Raw genomic sequence first — 12,797 nt, forward strand, 5'->3', positions numbered from 1 at the left:
ATTCAGGTGAGCAGTTTCTAAAGTGGGGCCCAATGATTTGTCTATGACTGAGCCACCCAGTTTGATTCTGTTAGCCAACTTTGTTCTTTTTATCAAAATTAGAATTGAAATTTATAAATAAATAAAAATAAAAAGGGGGCAAAACATCAAATCATCATCGTCAGTCAATAGGAGAAAGCTACTCGATCTTTGCTCGTTTGAGAAGACCACTCTCACACTAAACTAGTCCCACCTCTTTGCTTTTATCATGCTTCTACTACTAAGTGCGAGTACATGTGTTAAACTTATACGAGTATTAGCAAATTTGTTAAAATCGGTACGAAACTCATTTTGCGACTTTGAAGTCATGAAAACTCAATCTTTACCTTTTATGTTTGGGCGACTTTGAAGTCTCAGGTCATCTAATCTACTTTGATGTGAGTTTTGTCTTGAATTGATGGTTAATTCATAGAAGTTAAAACTCATCATAATATTTTATACTATGTCATGACACTCCTAACATGAGAGCTTTTTGGCAGTCATGATGACCTTAATAGCATATCAGAGGACCAACTAAAAACTTTTGATAATTAAAGTTTGAAATATTTGTTTTATACTGTATAAGATAATTCTGACAATGAATTTATTGTATTACATAAGGCAAATGAATTACCAATTGATCGAAGGAATTGTGTCCTCAATTACTCCATACTATAAATATAATATGACCATATTATGGAGATAATAATTCATTTATTTGGGTTGTCTTTATGTCTTGCTAGCTTAGAGACCCATATCGACCTTTGGGTTAGAACAAAATAAATTCCAAGCCCACCTAAACGAATCTTATAAGGTCACACAACAAGTTTGGATCAACAAAGAAACCCGAAAGTTCAACTAGGGCCTTAGGGTGACTGGCCAAAGAGGGAAAATGGAGAGGGGAAGTCTAACCCTAATTAATCTAACATTTGATTATATTAATTAGGGGGTGGAAAAAATAAAATATCTTTTTACACAAAAGAACACGTAATATTTTTCCTCTCTATCTTTTTCTAAGCCGGTTGTATAGCTCTAAGAAAGAGAAGATAATATTCTCCCGTCCAATTAGTATTAGTGGAGTGTTGAATGTATTGATCAAAACAGGTGGACCGAATAGAGGAGCAGCATTTGAGGCTCATCTTCCACAGAGTAGAAATTTGCAAAGAGGAATTCACTCATCAAAGTTAATAAACTATTACTACCTCCGGTTCGCATTATCTGCAACAAAGGAATATTTTATATCTCACAAATAATACCCCTTTGTTGCAGATAATGCGAAACGGAGGTAGTATATGATCTTTATTTGTATATACATACGATCTTGTTTAGATGCGCATGGATGTGAAACGTTTAGAGTACCCTAGGTTACCTACTCAATAAATTCATAATTATTACTAACCTTCTTATAAAATTCCAAACAAAATAACTTGGTTTAATCATGGTGATAACAAAGTAGTTAAACTAAAGATTAGTGAAAAGTAGGCCCCACGAATCTATGGGATAAGAGCATTACAAAGTCCACGACATGGTTAAATAAAAAAAAAAAGAGTGATTTTCTTTGAATGTAAAGTCTATCTGTCTGCGGCCTGTGGGACCCACGCGCTTTCCTTCTTTGTTTCTTACTCTACGTCCTCGTCTTACACTCTTACCCTTTTCAGTTTTATGGAATACGGATTACATTGTTGCATACAATTAAGTGGATTTAGGCCATGTTCTTTGGAGCTGCTGTGTTCTGCTCTGCTCTGCTGAAATTTAGTTTGTTTTTCTTTGTTCTGTTTTGCTTTGCTTCGCATTTTGTGGAAGTCTAATCCTGGATCTGCTCTGTTTTGTCCTGCTCTGTCCAGAAGCTCAAAAGAACATTACCTTATTAGTGACAAATTGACAATTAAATTGTTTGAGTTTATGGTTATATACTTTAAGAGAAATTTCATGAATCATATTCATACGTGTCTGAATAAAATCTCATGCATACATAAATAAAGATTACAAATTGGGATTAAGGCTTTGATTGATTACATAATATTTCCTCCTTTTTTATTGTTGACACTGTTTGACTTTTACACTATTCATATACTACACTTTGACTCGCTTTTGTGATTTATAGTTACGATAAAATATAGTCATATGGGATCTTGTTTGAATCATTTATATGTATATTTTATTAATATTTATTTTTTATAATTTTACAATAATAAAATAAATAAATAAATAAATAAATAACTCTAATATATATCTATACTAAGGGTCTGTTCTCTTACGTTGAAATTCAGTTCAGTTCAGTTCAGTTCAGCTGAGTTCAGTTTAGTTCAGTTCAGTTCAGCTCAATTCAGTTCAGTTCAGTTCAGCTCCTAATTTCCTTCTCTTATAAAATATTCAGTTCAGTTCAGTTTAGTTCAGCTGAGTTCAGTTCAGCCGAGTTCAGTCAATGAGAACAAGCCCTTAGTTTTTAAAAAATATAACTTGAAAAGACACATATTCTCATCCCATTACGTTTCTCTATCTTATTCTTTAACCCAAGTGCCACATGTCTTGTTACATTATTAATGTTTTAAGTATATCTTTAACTTTTTCATTAAACTTATACTTTATCTTCCATGTACACTTCATCTTCATATCCCCTTTTCAATTCAACTTTTTCTTTTTCTCTCGTTACTCCACCTCCTTTATTTAAGCCTCATTTTCAATTAAAATTCAAACGTTTTAATTTCTTTAATTTTTTTCGATTATACATTACACCTATAAATATATAATGACACTTACTGATATTTTCTCACTATCTCTCAATCAATATATAATTTTTTGTGAACAAGCGTGCATTGCACGGGCCAAAAAGCTAGTTAATAATCAACTATCCCAACTCTGTATAGTATTAATTAAATATCCCAACCTTGTATAGTATTAGATGTACTTGTCATATTTTAAACTACTCAATGTCAATTTTCATACTTCCTCCGTTCTTTTTTACTTGACCCGCTTTGACTTTGACACTATTCACCACCTCTCCTTTGACCGTCTTTTGTGAATAGTATATAAGGAAAAACATATTCATGTGAGATCTTATTGAATTTGTCTCAAAAAGTAATATCATAATATATATCTTTTGTAATTTTTACTTGTGGAGAATTAAAGTTATTGATCGTGAAAGTTTTGCATTGGCAAGCGTGATAAAAGAAACAGGCCAAGTAAAAAAGAACGGAGGAAGTACTCCCTCCGTCCCAAAAAGAACGACTCATTTGACCAAAACTTTGTCCCAAAAAGAATGACCCATTTGCATTAAAACACCCACCAATTTGCTACAATATTTGTGCAAAATTAGCTTCCCCATATGCTTTCAAAAAAAAAAAAAAAAAATAGCTTCCCCATATAAAAATTTGATTTTCCATGTTATTTTATTACTTTCTCTCTCTATTTTTTTACAAGCCCCATGTAAATTTATTTTTCCAATATACTTTTACTTCTTTTTACTCAACTTCCTTAATACTCGCGTAATCAACCCAAATGGGTCGTTCTTTTTGGGACGGAGGGAGTATATTATTAAGCATTTAATGACATTTTTTCCTGACATTAATCGATGCGTTAGCAAGATTGATTTACTTGTTTTAAGTATGGCATTAAGTTACATTACTTTCTTGCTTTTAAAGTATGATGATGATTAAGAAGGCATTTAAAAACAAGTTGTTGAAATAATACTAATAGATACTCTTTCAGTATACCAAATGAAGTGACCAGTGATTAATCAGCAGAATATAGTTAGTAGAATAGTAGCTAATGAGGTTAAATTTATCAAGAAATACCGATAATCGAGGCTTAAAACATGGATGACCAAAATTTGTATGATGTAGAATGAAAGGGACTTCCCAAAAAAGGAACTTTCGTATAGCAGAATTAGCAGACAGTATACTTATGAATGTCTATATTATTATTATTGCCTAACCATTTTTTCAAGTCACAACTAACTTATGTATTTTTCTAGAGTTCAACTAGGCGCATAAATGCTATCTATGTGGAATGCATATAGAAGGGCTAACTGGTAAATTCACATAATGTTTTTTTAGTTTTTATCACTTCAGTGGTACTTTTAATGTATTATTATACTTATAGTGGTATTTTTAATATACTACTCCCTCCTTTTTTTTATATGCATCACTTCGACAATTGTACTATTTACATACCATGGTTGACTTAATTTTTTCACCTCTAAAAAAATGAATAAATGTTATTATATTATATATCATTAGATTTGTCATACGCTGGAGCTCAGGCGTTGACCACCACCACACAAGCTCACCCAAGTACTCCATAGGCCCATACAAACAAAATACAATTTAAAAAGTTCTTTTTCACAAGTTTCACTTAAAAGGTCTTTTTTTAAAAAGTCGACCATTTAAAAGGTCCTTTTTCACAATTTTCTCATTAGATAACATAGGTTACAATTTATAGAGAATATTGTCCCAACCTTCACTATTGATGATCGTTAGAGTCTTAGAGATGACACTTATAATAGAATTATAGCTCTCTTAGGCTTTTTACTAGTGAAAACTCTCCGTTTATAACCCCGGTCACAAACTCATAACAAAAAATTCATTCTTAAATCACAAGTGAGATACTCCTAAAGTTTCATTAGACTTGTAGAGTTGTAGACTTGTAGTCACCCTTCGCACATATAGCGCCCTCGGCCTTAGTCGCGAATTATCGCTGTTTATTGTTAATATTCATTAGCGCACCATGCACATTAAACTACGAAAGTGCCAAAGCTTAGGCTGTAGACACCCTACTTTCGACTTAGGTATAAGACAAACAAAACATGAAATCACTTCTTGAATCTGATTAGATATAAACAGATTAACTCCACAACAAGCTTTCGATAGAATGCAGGCACTCGTAGAAAAAAAAACAAAGACACCACATTTCCAAACCTTGATATTTGGATTTCAATTTTGAATTGGCCACAATGGGCGTTTTCAAATATTCGTCACAGTATCACCAGGCTTTCCGATAATTCACATTTTCCGCAACATTTACAAAGAACCCTGACATCATTTTATGATGTCCTCAAAAGGTCGACATATAAACCCGTAGGAGGATAAGTGAGAAAGAGGGGAAGAGAGCTTAATAGCCTAAAGCACTCTAGTTTCACATTTACAATTTGCTTGAGTGCTGCCCTACATATTTAAGGAGGAGAAAACCAGTATGATAACTAGCAGGAAGTTGGTAGCGAAATCTAGATGATGCTATGTAGAGAATCAACAAGTTGTATGCAGTTGATACCTCTTGCTTTGTTGGAGTAAAATCGCATCTGAATTCAAACATTGGTTAAATCTTGTCAATGTTGATAGCTCAGACCTGAAACCAGAAAGGAAAATTTAGCAACTTACACATGTAGTTCAGCCTACTAGCATAAATTAAGTACATAGTCAGTTGTAAATCTCGTAATCAATCAGTTAAAAGAGAGGCAATAGCAGAGTAAATCTTGTAATCCATCAGTTTACCGTTTCAGGTCTTTTTCTTTAATTTAAGGGAGGGTGATTGGAAAAACTCAGCAATGGCTGCTAAATTTAGACAACAGCGCACTTTTACATCCTTAACAGTTAACGAGACAACAAAATGGATTGATTATCTTTCTGCAGCAGTTCCCTCACCAATGCTGGAAAGATGTCAATCATTTACAGATTTGACTTCAGTACTTATAGCTATAATGTTCAAGTATCCTGTAAAACTAGGAATATCCCTCCGCTTGCACATAGGGTAGAAAACTACATAAACTGGTATAGACAAGACTACTCTCTTTGCGCAATGTCACTATCGGCCAGCCATTCATGTTAAACCAATGAACTCTTCCCAAAGCCAAGGTTCCCTTAAGAAGATGGATACAGAAACTAAGAATCTATAATCATGCTAACCACTAGACATAGGCAATTCTGCAATTTGATTTTTTTTTTTTTAAAAAAAAAGAAAATTCAACTCCAACAAAGAGAGGATTCTGCTTCTCCTATAAAAAATCCCTTCGCCATGGTAATTAACTTCATCATCCTTATTCTCTAACTCTGATAGTCGATCTTATCAATCAGATAATTATTGGAACCTCCTCTCAACACCGTCACCAAAATCCCTATCTTTCAACCGCTAAGACAAAAAATACTCATTTTGAACATGCAAGGCAGTTTCCTCCGCTAGTAAAGTTGATAAATGAACAAAAATAGGTAGTTGATGCCAGATTCTAATCCCACTGGCAAAGAGAACTGTTCCATTGCCCTAAAAAGATTAAACTGCTGAGCCAAAGTACTGATTTTATTGTATAAAGAAGAATTGGATAATAGCAAGGATGGGGTTTTTCATCTTTTATTGCTGAGAGAGAAACAAATACACCGAGCAGTAAAAAAATATGACCAAAAGGTAAATAAATCGGTATGTAGCAAGATGATTTAGAAATCTGAAGGGACTTTCAGTATTAGTAGTTCCCTTTTCCACAATAAAAAACAACCCGCGAAAGGGATAGAACAGGAAGCTTAAAGTTTTAAACCATAAGACTTGATATAAAAAGCAAACAAGCAACAAACCTGTCGTCTCCTCCTGGTGTACAAAATGTACCATGAGCGAACCAGGACATAGCATGGAAGAAGAAAACCAGCAAGCTGAAGGAAGGAAACTTCATACTGCATTGCATAACCAATAGTTAAGTCCTAATCTCTTTAACAAAATGAAGTAAATACTTCACAACAGCATATAACATGTTTGTCTTTGGTATGCATGATAGCTTCCATGACACAGCCAAACCACAAGAACAGAAATACTGGTTCTGAGTAGTTACAGAAACACATACCGCCAAGCTAACTAAAATTATCAGTTCAACATTCTAAAAGCAGTATTAGGGCGGCCTTTCAATTTAATTAAAACACCCACTATGAAAACCGTCCTACCAATACAAGAGTATGATAGGACCACACGAAACCTCAGTTGCAAGATTGTTTCACAGAAAACATGAAGTTTTGTTTAAAGTACAGTATTAAACTTGCATATCCTTAATTCAACAAAAGCAAGACATATATGTCCCACAAATTACAAGGTGTAGGATGACATGGTCATCTTATGGAACTTACATGAAAAAATGTCATATACCCCTGCATCAGCCCAAAATCTCTTGTAATCATCAAAACTTGATGGATTAGCAAGACAAACATCAACTGCAAATGCAAAGCAATACATAAATATCTCAAGGTTTAACATTAAAGAAAACTGAGAATTGAATTTGGCTATAAAAGAACACGATATTGAATGTAGGGTCATACAATGATAGCTATTGAGCGCAAATATGTGACATTGCCAGCATTTGCAACAGCATAATCTTCATACTCTGATTCCAGTAATTGACGCTCAGCAGCAGCTAGAGCCAAAAGATGGTGGTCACGGAAACCAAAATGATGACCCCAAGCTTGACTGCAAAAATAGATATGCCAAGCACACAACTAAAAGATTAATACAACAGTAAATCATATTAAAAAAAAGACCAAGCTCTCGCAAAGCAATCAGAGACAAACTACAGGATAAAGTTTATAGTACGATAAAGCTATAAGATAACAAAGGTGAAATTCACGACCACCACTCAGTAGTCAGTACTAATTCCACAAACAGCATGCCCCAGGAAGTCCAATATGCATCACCTCTAACCAATTAAAATTAGAAAAGATAGTTGCTTCTACACTATTCAGTCTCCCTAAAACACCAAAATTATATCTTAATCAGAGAATAGAATAACTCAATATCCGATGGGCCTTGGCTGTCTTTCAATTACAAATGTAAAGCTTTTATAGCTTACACTAACTAATTAATGATCAACAAGGTCACAAGAATCCTTGTTCAGCTATGAAAAGCACCAATAAAATGGACCTCCTAATAAACACTAGTAATCATTTTCCTTCAACAACATTCATTAAAACCCAAGACCACTAGAAAATGGCATTCTACCTCATTTCAGAGGTTCACCTCAACTGAAACTGGCTTAGTGGCTTAAACTGCGGGACCATGAAACAAAAAAAATCCAACGTGACCCAACAAAACATAAAGAATAACTAAAGCCTGATGTTAGAGGTATAAGTCTTTCTCCTAAAGGTCATTGCCTAGTTTAGACAGGACCACATTCCCTACTGCTGTCATTCATTCATCAGGTACTTCCGTACTTGTTACCCCATAATCTTCCTGATATTAGCATTAATCTAGAACGTGTTGAGTCTGTTGACTTCATAATACATAGTCAAAAAGTTTCAACTTTCTATAGACACATGCCGTATGCATGTCCAAAAGAAGTAATTGTACCTAACGCTGTTTGATGGAACTACTGACAGCAAAAATAGTGTGATCAGCATGAGAATATGCTCATATTTCTTGCAGAATAACTATGTATTACTCCCTCCGTCCCTAAATTACATTCCTATTTCTAGCATTAATTCCTCACATAATAGAGTGAAGTAGGAATGTAATTTAGGGACGGAGGGAGTATTAACTTTGTTTGGTAAGACATAATTGATGTTGAAGAGCATCAATTGAATATGGCACACTACTCTCGTACAATAAGAGAAAATTCAATTTGGAGTTTCACTAATACTTTCTTTTAACATTCGACCAGAACGACTCTTAAAAGAAAGACAACCAATGAAAGAGACACTTGCACAAAGTCTTTAAAATTCAGTATTACCTAAGATCAACTGCCATGACATCAGGGACAGGTTTTGGTGGGAGCGTATAATTGGGTGTAAACACCTGCAACACAGGAAACGTTCTTTTAATCATCATTTATTTTGCAACATTTCAAGCAAAACCTAGTTAGCGAATACAAAATGATCAGCAATACCGACCTGATTGCATATCTCGCAGGTGATATCGCCCTTTTTGTTGCACCATTTCTGAATGCACTTCCTATGAGCAAACTGTTTACAAAGAGACCTACGATATTAGTACCATTCCAGTATGTACGAAAAAATTCATAGAAAGACAAAGACAAGAAATTATTTTTTTTTAAAAAAATGAAATCATTTACAGACTACATTATGTTCGGATAACAACTTTTGAGGGAAAAAAGACGGAAACAAAAGGAGAGGGAAATCTCATCTCTTCATGAGTGACAAAAAGGAAAAGGTGTTCTTTCCATCAAAATCTTTCAAATTAAAGGTTTAGATTGTCAAAAAGGTATGGAAATTGATCCACATTACTTCACAAGTAAGTCTATTAAGTAATTATTTTCCATTAACAAATGGGAAGCACATACCACTACAAAGTGACAAACTTTTTCTATCTTTTATTTGATTTCATTCACTAAATTGATCATTGATCAAATTGTCCTTTATCCTCATCAAATAATGACAAACACACTCATCATTTACAACAAACCGATTCACATTAGTACCATCTAGAATTCCCTTAACTCGACTTCCTTAACCCAACCAAATTACTTTCCGGATAACAGAATTACGGAAAATGGATCCATCCCTCTCCCTCCCCTCGAAACCCCATTATCCAAACACAATGTAATTATTGTGGGAACAAGTAATCATGATTTACAAGATCAGCAAACAAGTAATCATGATTTTAAGGTGAGCTATAAATCAAATTGATATTAATCTATTCAAAAGAGGGGACAAAATAATAGAAAATGGAAGCTTAAAACAGAAGAAACAATGCAATTAAAAGGTTACTTCCATTATTAAACACATGAGAACAACCAATCATCACGGATAAAACTTTTAATATAATCCACAACTTGATAATCATTAAATCATATACTCTATTTGTCAACCCTTAACAACAATTGAATACTTTTCTTGGAGTAGATGTTATTTTATAAAAATTTATATTTTCACTCAAATTATGAAAAATAAACCACTCCCTTTTGCTTCGAAATCAAACGAATACCGTTCACGTAGACTCGAAAGTAGCTCGGCTTTAGAAGTCATTTAGCAAACAGGCGATGATATTTTGGGATTTTATGTTTTTTTATTTTTTAATTTTGTTTTTGATTTGGGATATATGAAACAGTTCATTATAATATTCCGTGAATAAAATTTTAAGCATAAATAAACTACATGAAAAAGAGACGGTCAAGTAAATTCAACATTAGTTTTTTGAAATTAAAATTAATCAAAAGAGCTAATTTCAAGCTTGAAAACCCAGAATTTCAAACGCTCATAATAAATTAATAAGTGAACTGACTAATTTCAAGCTTGGAAAAAGCCCAGAATTTCAAACGGTCAGAAAAAATTTATCAGTGAAAAACTGAAAAATCTAGTAATTCAACTTAAAAAATTCATTTCAAGAAACTTTTTAAAAAGGGTTTTTTTATATAAAAAATCAACAAATTAAGGGGAAAATTCCCCAAATTTAAAATCAAAAAAGCCAAATTGCAAAAACAAAGTAGATAAATCAAAATCCAAACAATTAACAAAAAAAAAAAAATCAAGATACCCAGAAACTTTGGAAAAAACAAAGAAGTTCATAAATAATTAAAAACCACTCAAAGTAACAATTTTTTTTACTAAAAAAATAACTAAAAACAATTCTAAGCAACTATCCAAATCATCAAAACTAGATAAGAAAACAAATACAACTTCATAATTTGAAATTTATAAAAAAAAAAAAAAATTTATTAGTTTGTAAAAATTAAAAAATAAAGGGAGAGAAGAAAAAGAAGAGACCTTCAAAGTACCATTACAAGCGCAAGGAGATTCCAAAGAGTGATCATCATCTTCTTCCTGACAAATCCTACACTCTTTCTGAAGCAAGCAACTTGAAGATGAACTACTAAGTATTTTTTTATTATTATTATTAATAATTTCTTTTTCATTTCTTTTCTGATCAATTTTTTCATGAACCCCAGAATTTCCATTTTCTAATTCATTCCCAGATGAAGAATGTAAACATGCTGTAGCAATTATTCTATCTACACACACCATAAAATCATTCACCATTTTTTTACAAAATTTTTTGTGAAAAAAAAAAATCAAAAAAAAAAACAGGGGAATTAAATGGAGAAAAACAGGGGAATTAAGAGGAGAAAAACAGGGGAGAAAGCAGAGGAAATGAAGTGGGGGAGTTTGGATTTTATATATAAATAAAAAAAAGTTTTTATTTTTATTTTTATATTTGGGAATAAAAAAGGGAATAGAATGGTGCTATAAAAAGGCAGGAAGTGGGTGGTGGGAGGCGGAATTTACGAAAGTGGGTGACTTTTTTAATTATTTATCTAATTAATAATTAATTAATTATTAATTAGTTAATTAATTAATTGTTTGTTTGTAAAATTACAGTTTTTGGGGAGTTGTAAAAAAATATCTAAAGGAAGATGGTGTTATTGGTATGAAAGATGGTGCAACAACTGCCCTGAAAAGCTGAGCTATTGTTGATTTGGGATTTGACCACTTTGATATTGGACACTACATTTTTAGATATGGTGTGGGCCTTGTGTCACTTGTTCATTTGGTGGTTGTTCACCTAGAAAGTGTGCATATTGTTATGCTTGGAGTTACCAATGGAGGAAAAAAAAAGTTGACCCGATATGATAATCTGATCTAAACTTAACTCGAGCAATAGGAAAAGAAGTGTGTTTGTATTGAGAATGGTGTTTAGACAATTGAAATATACTTAACTAGAGAGTATTACTTCTAAGTTATTACTTTAAGGTTTTTTGTTGATAAGAAATAAAGATAATGTGATAGTTTGATCCAAATATAATTCGATGAGTAGTGTATCTACTATCTAGCTAGGTTGAGATTTTAGCCATTTGAAATTGGATAAGATGAATGCTTTTAATTTTCATATTAAACATGTGTTACCTTATAATTGATATTATTGATAAGATAAGACTCATAAAAGATATGATTCTCTAACAAAATAATGGATTTAATGCTGACTGTAATAACAGGTGTAAACCGTTAACAAAAGAAAAGAGAAATCCTTTTGGTATTAAGTTTTGTATGTCCATACTTGGAAGAATATATGTAGTTATATTAAAAGTAACATAAACAAAGTATTTTTCCAAAAAATAAGATTTATATCAATATATTATATTTTGTCCATGAGAAAATTAACTGTGTAACATGACATCTCTCTCTCATTTATCGAACTCATTTGGAATGAAAAATTGAAAGCTTGGCCACGAGCCCAATATAATTTGGAAAATTTGATTTAAATAATCCAACCTTTAACGTATTTATTTTTAATAATCCAAGCTTTGCAGGGTGTTCAATTCTATTAGGCCAAGGTAACCTGCTACCTGGTCTTTAGGTAATTTTTTTTTTTTTCATTTTCAATTATTTTTTAATTCATTTTCATTTTCATTTTTTTTAGGTAATTGTATCAGCCTTCCATTTCCCCATTGATTCCGGCAACCCAATTCCGGCCGCTCCTTCCCCCTTCGCCCTGACCTCCCTTTTCCGGCCACTCCGTCCCCTCCCTTTCAGCCATTTCGGCCAGCCCTCCCCCCCCCCCCCCCCCAGCCACGCCTCACCCTACAAAAACCCGAATTCTAAATCAAAATCGAGATATTTAAATCAAAACCATCGAATACAAATCAAAACTCAGAATTTCAAATTCCATAGTATAATCGATTGAATTTTTGCTGAAACCATTGAGTTCTTGAGGAAATTCCATTCTTGATCTTGCAAAACCTTAATCAAATTGGGGATAAATTCTAGGGTTTTGAAGATCAAAGATTTCTTGCAAATGGAGGGTAATTAAACAGAGAGAGAAAGAGGGAAAAGGGTCGGGTTTTCAATGATTTTGGGCCAAATTCT

The 12,797-nt window shown here is 32.9% G+C and overlaps 1 protein-coding gene across 1 annotated transcript; it reads right to left on the minus strand.

Annotated features, from left to right (window-relative positions):
- Positions 1 to 4,904: 4,904 nt before the first annotated feature.
- Positions 4,905 to 11,113, minus strand: LOC145608181 (uncharacterized). Its single transcript, XM_081663791.1, has 7 exons — positions 10,701 to 11,113; positions 8,868 to 8,939; positions 8,708 to 8,772; positions 7,305 to 7,452; positions 7,116 to 7,199; positions 6,576 to 6,671; positions 4,905 to 5,361 (listed from the first exon to the last, which is right to left on the minus strand). Exons 1-7 carry the CDS (start codon positions 10,971 to 10,973, stop codon positions 5,356 to 5,358), a joined length of 744 nt encoding a protein of 247 aa, XP_081519917.1. The 5' UTR covers positions 10,974 to 11,113; the 3' UTR covers positions 4,905 to 5,355.
- Between the last annotated feature and the right edge of the window lie 1,684 nt (positions 11,114 to 12,797).

This window comes from Chenopodium album, chromosome 23 (genome assembly GCF_948465745.1).
Source record: "Chenopodium album chromosome 23, dcCheAlbu1.1, whole genome shotgun sequence".
Taxonomy (NCBI): domain Eukaryota; kingdom Viridiplantae; phylum Streptophyta; class Magnoliopsida; order Caryophyllales; family Amaranthaceae; genus Chenopodium; species Chenopodium album.